The sequence below is a fragment of the Phaseolus vulgaris genome, chromosome 1 (assembly GCF_000499845.2).
Source record: "Phaseolus vulgaris cultivar G19833 chromosome 1, P. vulgaris v2.0, whole genome shotgun sequence".
Taxonomy (NCBI): Eukaryota; Viridiplantae; Streptophyta; class Magnoliopsida; order Fabales; family Fabaceae; genus Phaseolus; species Phaseolus vulgaris.
In genome coordinates this window covers 598,786-607,928 of record NC_023759.2, presented here as the reverse complement: position 1 = coordinate 607,928, position 9,143 = coordinate 598,786, and the positions used below count along the sequence as shown (strand labels likewise).

Below are 9,143 nucleotides of genomic sequence, written 5' to 3'. Positions count from 1 at the left end.
AGTAGAGGATAGCCTTGGTTTGCACAAAATTTCTGAAAAATTCTCCCGAAATAACTTTTTGTCAAAATTCCACGTAAGAATCTCAACTGAATTTGGGACAAAACGCAGTAAGTTTCAAGTCAAACGGATGAGTATTCACCTAGGAAAAAAATCAAACAGATTGTCCCACACATATCTGTGTCTTTACTTGCTCACAAATCATCCCAATACAAACACAAATAGACCACACTATCCGCTAATGGACTCAAATAGAGGCTTGGAAATAGATAGAAAGAAAAACGTTGTAAATGTCATAGGTGACATGCTGTGAAAAGAAAAAACAATAGAGAGGAATGGATGTTTGAAAAATTTGTTATGAATGTATGAGTTTTTCTTTTTACACTTTCACACAACTTTTGTACTTATTCCATTTTTTTGGGAAATTGACTTTTTATAATGTAAAATAACATTCCAAAAACCTCAGTTCATAATGAATGAGAAGTGATGTAAGAGACCTACAGAGTGCAAAAGAAACATGCCAGTTTCTTCTTGCATCTCTATGTTTTTCTTCCTGCACCCCACAATGTTATGCAAAGACTAAATTGTCCTTATTATTTTTTTAAAACTCTAAAATGCCCTTAATTCCTAAAAACTCTAAAACTCTCACTTTCATTTTCTTCTTCCCAGGGTAGCCGTAACTCTCAGTCTCCAAATCTCCATTCCGTGTGGCACCATTCCAGAATTCCACATCTCTTGATGCTTTATGGTGATCTTGGCAACTCGAAGGTAAGTAAAATTTATGGTTTTTGGATATGTGCTTTAATTTTTTATTCGGATTTTCGTTTCCACACTTTATCTATATTATTTCAGATAATGTAATCCGGTAGTTCTATGGAATAAAGAATCTGTATATGTTTTTTCACATTTCAAATTGTGGGATCCGCAAAAATTACGGATTGATGCTTCTGGTAAAATTTTGGATTGGTAGTTTTGGTAATATTTCGAATTGCTATTTATGGTAATATTCTAGATTGATGAATCCGTAGCACATTATTCAATTTCGGATTGATGAATCTGTAGCACATTACTCAATCCCGATTTTCCAGTAACCACAAAAACTTCATAACCACCAATGATTCTAAAAAAACTTAATTCTTATCTCTATAACTCAAACAACACTTCAGCAACGTAACCTACTCCTCCACCTTGCTCCGCACAACTACAAAAACTTTGCACCAACACCTCAGATGAATGAAGAAGATGAACAGTGGCAAAGAAACTCTAGTGTCCCTTTTTAAATAATAGGTCAAGGTCAATTTTGGGATTTTTAAAATTATGGGGGTGCAGGAAGAGGAAACCAAGAAACGTTCCTGAATTTACTCTTTAGGCCCAAGCCCAAAAGAAACGTACCTAAATTTACTCTTTAGGCCCAAACCCAAATTACTTCAGTGTATCTAGCTTTTCTCTTGCGCCCTAAATGGACCATGGAACTTGGATGGTTAATAATTGCTTACAAAATTTGTCTATGAGGAATCATGAAACTTTTTTAAGTGTCAGTGTACATTTTGAATAACTTTTAACGTAACGAAATAAAATAAAAATTGAGCATGTTAAGGTTATGATTGAAACTTCTAAATTTGATTACAACTTGTCAATTTTGTCATGTGTTGAGTTATATATCTATAACATAAGATATAACTTGAAGCTAAAGTTTTCTTTTGAATGATGAACACTTTTTGAAGTTGTTGAAGTTTTATATTTAATTAAAATTATAACAAAAACAACACCGAACGTTGTGGGATACAGATTGCTTGCCACATCAATAAATGTGAACACGACAGTTTCTGATGAACAATGTCAGATTGTTTGTCAAAATGAATTAATTGAGAATTTAGTTTTATCACTTTGTGAAGTCTCCAAGGTGCAGTAATGTTTCTTTGTCATTCACATCATTTTATTGGAGCTAAGTTCGGTTACTTAAAATGTGTACCCTTTTCACTATAATTCTCCAACACGTGCTTAAGAAACTCTAGTCTCAACAAGTCAAATTCTCGAAAACTAGAATACACTTAAATGAAGTCATAATTGAAATAAGTTTTTAAAAAAAGTAGGTTTAGATTGATACAGATAACTATGTGAATATATTTTTTTTTTAATTGAATTAATATGAAATATATATTTCGTAAAACTATTAAGTATTAGTCAAGTTAGATACATGTGCTGTAATCTTACAAAATTTAAATTGTATCAATAGAATATTTATGTTATAATTTAATGGAAATTAAAAATATTTATATGTTTTTGTTAAATTAGAACTTTTTTTATTCATAATATAATTTAACTCATTTGGAAATTTATAATATTTTATATACTGCTCAAACAACTATATTAGATTTTGTATATAGATTACTTAATCAAAATAGTATATTCACATTTTGATAGTGTTGATAGTATATATTATTTTCTCTCTTTCCCTCTTCTTACTATTATTTTTACTTATAGAAAGCACTTGTTATTTTGGTGTTCTCTGTTTATATTCTTTTTTATCATGTAATGTTTACCTTAGAAACTTACATTTACTAGACCCTATTTGGGATGATTTGTTCTTATCACAATAATGTATTGTTGAGTTTTTTTTCCTCTAATAATAATGTTTTCAGATTGTTATTATTATTAACTACTTTGTTCATAATAATTCTACTTGAACTTTTCAAAATTGTCTTTTGTAAGGTTACAGTGTGCTATATTACCAATAATGGCACAACCATGGAACATCTTGAAATAGGAAGTATTATTACTGCTTTTGAACAATTAGAGAGATACTAACATCTACCTTATTTAAAAGGTAAGTTTCTTAGTCTAGAACATCAAGTATAACTAGGTATAGTGGTTTTTAGCTTTAATTGTCACGGTCTCTTCATTGGTTTCCTGCTTTAAATTTGTTTTAGTATTTGTGCCATTGAATTGCCATTGTTGTGTTTTCGATTGTTTGTTAGTTTTTTCGTTTTCTTTCTTCTCCTTACTGACTTAATTTTGCCTTGTTAATAGATGCAAATAGCATAGAATGGTTTCATCATTTGGAAAGGTTCCAACAGAGAGTGATGATGATAATAATAATAGTAAAAAGCATAATATTTGAACTTGCCTCCAAGAATGTCTTACAACATTAGGTATGTAAACACCCTTGACTCATTGGAACATCTTACAACTTTTGATCTGTAATAATAAACTAAAACTATTCCATCTTCAAGGTTTGTTCCATAGCAACAAATGTTCCAATAACATGAAGTTCAAACATTCATCCCTTGTAAAGCTCCACTGTTCAGAAGCTTCATTCCCTCTTCACTCATCTGCTGAACTTCTGAAGGTGATAAAATTCTGATGCATCGGACACAGCCCACAAATTCCCTACACACAAATTCAGATTGCCACATAAGATAACTAGTTGTTTCAAAGGTTCTTAAACACGAAGAATCATTATATTGGTTCAAAAGAATGGCAAGCATATTAAGCCAATGAAAGTATTGAACATCACACATTACAAGAGGTAAGTAAGAAACTTACTCCCAAGGATCATCCCCAACAAGTAGAACATCACTCTCATAATCTACATACACCAATTTCCATCCAGAACCTTTAGTGTCATTCAGCAGACCGTCTAGTCCAAACATGCATTCAATTGCACGGATCAACTCCTCATAGTTCTTGAAAGTAGTCACATCAATTGATCTTCCAACAGAACCGGCCTTTTGCACCTGTCAGAAACCAAAAACCATCATCCCATTCATAATTTAAGATGTTGAACCAAATAATATAGGTGACTAAAAATCAATTAGCACTACCATATATAGTATGAATGCAAATGTGAGAAGAGTTTTTTTTTTTTTACAAACCTTTGTGTAAGTTCTGATGGGAGCAGGTACTTGCTGCCACGAGTTATTCTGTAGAAAGCTGCTTTCATCAAAATCAACATGGCTTGAAGAAGTGCCACCTGAGTTGTCAGGGATGTCTCTGAGAGAAAAGGCGTGTGACTCAGCTAGACTTGCCGAGGTTATTTGAGATTGCACATCCTGGCTTGAACTCAAGTTGCCCACCATGCAATCATTTGGATTCTGAAACTCTCTCTCCTTCATTGCGCAAAACTCATCCAAAATGGTGCTTGAAGTAGAAGGATCAACCACAGTGGTACCTACACTGTTGCTAACATCAACATTGACACAAATCTCACTTTGGTTGTTGCTCTCAGCTGAAAGGTCCCTCAGACTGTTTGGACTTGGCATGCCATTGAGGCCATAAGTCCCTGGCTGACAGATGGAGGTTAGCTGGTCTGTTTGAGACAAAAACTTCAAACTCTTGACATAATGATCCCACACTTCATGATTAGGTAAAGGGTGATTGTGATTCACTACTTGAGGTTGAAGTGAAGTGTGTTCTTGCAACTCAGATAAAGGTCCAGTTGGTCTGTTTGGCATGGCAATAGGTTGGGAGGAAGCATAAGCCATCCATTCATCAATGTCTAGCTGAGGAAGCAGGCCATTCACCATAGCAGTTTCAGCTTGAGTCATGTCAATCATTTGAGGATGGGGCATGGATGATTCTAGCTGAGGTTGCATAGGCCATGGACTAGATTGAGTGAGAGGAGTCTGGTTTTGATTATGGAACGTCAACTGGTTTGCTAGGCCTTGCTGGTTAACAGGATTTGTTGCCATCTTTTCAATGTTGGACCCTTCCATGGAAGGATAGTCAAGCATATGATCAGGTAATACCTCAGGTTCCAACTTAGGCTTGTCAGTAACCATCCCAGAAGGCAGCTCAATTTTGGCAAGAGTATGCAACTTTTCAGGTTGATCATTTCTCAACAGAGATTGCATGTTTAAGGGATTGTGTTGGTCAGGGATAGATTGAGTGTGTAGATTTCTAAGCGGCATGTTCTCTACTGCAAGTGCTGTCTTCATCTCTTGAAAGGGACTTCTTGTAGCAGCAGATTCTTGTTGCATGGCGGATAACAATGCTCCATTGTTGTTAATAACCTGGGGTTTGAAAAGCATTTTCATCAGGTGGTCTGAGTAGAGATTTGGCATTGAGTTTGAGAGCTCCATAGTTCCATTATCTGGAGCTCTCATAAAAGGTCTTCTTAACAAAGTTCCCCACTCATTTTCTGCACCAATAAACACAACTAATCATCAACTGGAAAATTTTCATTTACAAAAGGAAAGAAATATAAGAAAAGAGACTTGCCATAAAATCCAGATTGCAATGGCCGTTTCAGACTTGAAGTCAAAGAAGGAAAGATAAAAAGGCTTTCAGGAGTCTCAATCTCCCAAACACTAACTCTATTCTGTTTATCAACACACCCTGGCTCATCCCACTCCACCTGTTTGCAGAGAAATCATTATGCCAGTTATTTCCAACAAGCATGAGCTCCAATATGCAATATGCTTCATAGAACTTGAGCAGAACTGATTGTACCTGAATATTTCGCCATTTAGAACCAGGCCACCTCAGAGGATCCACATCACTGATGCCAACTATTGTACCCATATATCTGCAGAAAGGTGAAGTATGTGTCAACTTTTCGTGCTTGTTTGGTATTTAACACCCATCACAAAATAGCTGAGAAGCCATATTGGAAATAGCACGATCCAAGCTTTCAGAAAATTACCTGCGCTTACCCGATTCTTCAGTCTCAAACATCATGCCAAATCTCATGCCAACTGAGACCTGAGTCCCTAATACAGCTTTTCTGTATTTAGCCAGCGGAATAACAAATTCTGAAGGACAAGCCCTACAGAGAAGTAGAAGCAAATTATACACAACACAATGCACACAAGCTATATGACCATGTTAGATAGATACCTTGGATTGTAGAAAATAGTGAATGGACTTCGATTGGCAGCTGCATGAGCTGCAGCAGCAAGCACACCAATGTGCATGCTATCAGCAGAAAGCACAGATGATGGCAGTGTTGTTTGTTGACGATTAACACGCCTCACACCAACTCGCAATTGCGATTTTTCATCCCTAGTAACAATGACAACATTTTTAGTATGAACAAAGTTATGAAAGACAAGTAGTCATAACTGAAATCTTTGATGACAAACTAAATTCAATAATTTTCACAATATTTTGGTTCGTTCCGTTATATGGCAATGTCACCACGGAGAAAAGAGAACGTTTTTACAAGAACCCAAAAAAATTCGTATAACACTGTTGTTTTTCCCTTGAAAACAATCATGTCTTCTATATGGTAACATGCAAAAAAAGAATGATGCTTGTAGCCAACAATTACCTGATGAAAAGAACAGAATCACCAGCTCTGAGTCTTTTTGAGCCTACAAACAAACTCCATCCTGTTGTGAGAAGGTGTCTCTTTGGTTGACCTAATAAAAATTGCCAAAAATAAAAGTGAGCCTTTGCAAACAATAAATGCAGTGTCATACACAACCACTCAGGGTTACCATGATGAAAACAGAATTTCCTTAAGCAGAAAGCTGCAAAACCCAACAATAACTTGCAACAAAACAGAAGCACCAAGCGCTTAACATTCATTACTATTTTCTGACCAAGCAAGAGATAGATTTTATTAATAACAAAAGATACTCACCCCTGTAAATATGTCTAAATGTCCAGGTATTATCATGCAAATCTCGAACAACAAGTTCTTGAGTTGGGGGTTGAATTGTGTAATCCTGAAGTGACATAAAATATCAAAAAATGAACATTCAGGTGCCAAATCTTAGCAAGCACAAGAAGAGCATGATTTGCAATCAGCTGGTGCTACAGCCATACCAATGGAGGAAATAGCTTCTCTGCTGCCCTGCGTGGAACCGAAAAGCCGCCGTGTGTGCTCGTGTCACTGGCAGTCAAAGTTTTGCAGAAGAACTCAGTGGGGTGTTTGCTGTGCTTTAGCCCAAAATCAGATATGGGAAAGGCTTCTCTTTCCTGGCACAGAGAAATCCAAATCCAAATTCAAACTGGGAAGAATGTACACACCACAACCAACCTTCACACTTTCATGTTCAATAAAATAAATTCCAAGATTGAAACTTACAGAATTCAGTGGCTGGAGACTCATTTGAGCATAGATTTCATCTGTCTCCTTGTCTGCCTGTCATAAAATACAGAAAAAAAAGGTAAAATCTTTGTTTGGAGGTATGATGATTTGAATTTGGAATAGGCTTTTGAGGACTAATGCAGGAAGTGGTGAACCAGCACACAACACTCACATGAAGTGTGACATTTTGGACTTGACACAGCAACTGAGATGGAAGATTGGGGTAGTTTGGAATCTGCGACGTTGCTGTTCTTCTAGTAGAAGCCGCCACCTGTTCAAATATTTAGAGAAAGGGGACACACACATGCTTCAGCCAACCAAAACAAACGAAGTCACAATCTTGGCTCAATATACAAAAGAAACTAGTGAGTTAGAGATAAGAGAAAAAGGTTAGAAAGATTAGCACTTAAGAAGAAAACAAGAGATTCATTCACCTGTTCACTGTGTCCCTGAGGAAAGTAAAACACAAGACTTCCAACCTGAGGTAATGAAACAAGAGGGCCTGCACAAGCATGCCATAACTCTGAATTCAAATTCTTTCTGACCCCTGAAAAATTTATAGCATCAAACAAGCATGTCATTAAAATGTAACCAAAAGGTAAAAAAATGATCTTCCAAAAAGAAAAATGAAACAGACCAGAATGTTCCTGCATTTCTTTCAGCAGTTTCATCTCAGCCACCAAAGTTTGACCCCCAACAACCATTCCCCCTCCGGCTCCAGCTCCAGCTCCAACTCCAACTCCTCCAGTTTTAACCTTTTCTTCTACGGAAGCCATCATGGTGTATTCCTATGCTGCACCACTCTCTACGCTTTGAACTTAAACCACAAGAGGAACCTGTGTTTCTACGTCTTCAATTCAGAAGTTGCATCCCCACCAAACAAAAACTCTCCTTTCTCTTCCTTGACTCACCACCATCCCATTAGGAAGAAGAAGCAGAAGAGAAGAGAAGAAGGGTCCACGTTGCTAATATGAGAAGAATCTCATGTGTTGTTGTTCTCTGAGAAAACAAAGAATCCAAGCAAGCTGAAAAAGCAGACCAAAACCTGTGAAAAAGGCACAGTGCAGATCTTTCTTACAAAGGGTGGGGCTTGACACAAAGCAAGCAAATTAAAGGCCATGAAAGCACGCGGACCTAAGCATGAGTGTGGCTTGTATTATTGGGTTTGATTTGAGTACTACTTGTGCGTGCCTTTTCTTTTCCTTCTTTCTACCTTCAAAAGAAACTAACCTTTCAGTGAAACCACTCAAAACACTGACGCTGATACTGTTCCCTTCTTTCTTTCTCTCTTTTCCATTTCTCAAGCACGAGCACAGGCACCAATGCCAAAAACTAAAACCTCCTTGTCTCTTCTCTCTCACTCTCTCACTCTCACTCTCTCTCCTTGCTTCAAAGAGCAAGTAGTGTGCATGCTACCAAGTCCTACCCTTTGCAGCTTTAAGCTATTTATATCATTTAAATAATTAAGACCAAAACAAAGAACTAGTATACTTGTATTCAATGAAAATCAGAAAAAGTGAAGCTAGTCTATATCAACACGAAAACAAAACAGTACACACTATCACCCTCACTTTAGCTCACACTACCTTTTACATTATTATTCACATTCTTTAACATTTCATTCCACCTTGTTTTTCAGCCATCTATCTATTAATACCACATTATTTCGCCACCAATCTATGCCAAAACACCTCTTTTATTACCTTGTTATTCAGACAGAAACGTTTGTGTGTGTTGTCTTCTGTGGTTTAATGTTATGCAGCAAACATTTATTTTGGAACAAACCAAGTTCAGTTATGTTTTTTATTTGTAAATTAATAATAATAACAAAAATTACGTACAAATATTGTGTAAAACACACTTTTTTTTATTAATGTCCCATTTGGGGTGCTTGAAGAAAAGAAAGATGAAAAAGTAAAGAAATGGAAAATATGATTATAGGGTACATATTATTATTATAAATAAAAAATATTTCTTTTCATTATTTTTGTACTTCTTTCTCTTATTGTCTTTTACCTGTATTTCATTACTATCCCATAAAAGAATTAACTGTTATATTATATTCTAAATGTCTTGTGTACTTTAATCTTTTTATATTCTCCCAAGTGTT

At 35.9% G+C, this 9,143-nt stretch overlaps 1 protein-coding gene across 2 annotated transcripts; it reads right to left on the bottom strand.

Moving 5' to 3' along the window:
• Positions 1-3,084: 3,084 nt before the first annotated feature.
• On the bottom strand, positions 3,085-8,452 carry LOC137816350 (auxin response factor 5). 2 transcript variants are annotated; one of them, XM_068619451.1, is made up of 15 exons: positions 8,168-8,452; positions 7,671-8,078; positions 7,468-7,580; positions 7,206-7,304; positions 7,031-7,087; positions 6,769-6,921; positions 6,584-6,668; positions 6,269-6,359; positions 5,836-6,000; positions 5,642-5,764; positions 5,449-5,524; positions 5,218-5,353; positions 3,873-5,137; positions 3,544-3,734; positions 3,085-3,387 (listed from the first exon to the last, which is right to left on the bottom strand). In XM_068619451.1, the coding sequence occupies exons 2-15, from the start codon at positions 7,810-7,812 to the stop codon at positions 3,270-3,272; spliced, it is 2,814 nt and encodes a 937-aa protein (XP_068475552.1). In that variant the 5' UTR covers positions 7,813-8,078; positions 8,168-8,452; the 3' UTR covers positions 3,085-3,269. The 2 variants fall into 2 exon arrangements, with proteins under 2 accessions (XP_068475552.1, XP_068475553.1); XM_068619452.1 differs by having other exon boundaries at positions 7,671-8,058; positions 8,168-8,450.
• Between the last annotated feature and the right edge of the window lie 691 nt (positions 8,453-9,143).

Bases quoted from the DNA above. Each gene is read 5' to 3' on its own strand.
- LOC137816350 (XM_068619451.1), bottom strand. From the start codon at position 7,812: ATGATGGCTTCCGTAGAAGAAAAGGTTAAAACTGGAGGAGTTGGAGTT. The intron at 5,765-5,835 runs GTATCTATCTAA...ACTTCTCTGTAG, and splicing joins ACTATTTTCTACAATCCAAG to GGCTTGTCCTTCAGAATTTG. The intron at 3,735-3,872 runs GTTTGTAAAAAA...GGTTTCTGACAG, and splicing joins CCATCAGAACTTACACAAAG to GTGCAAAAGGCCGGTTCTGT.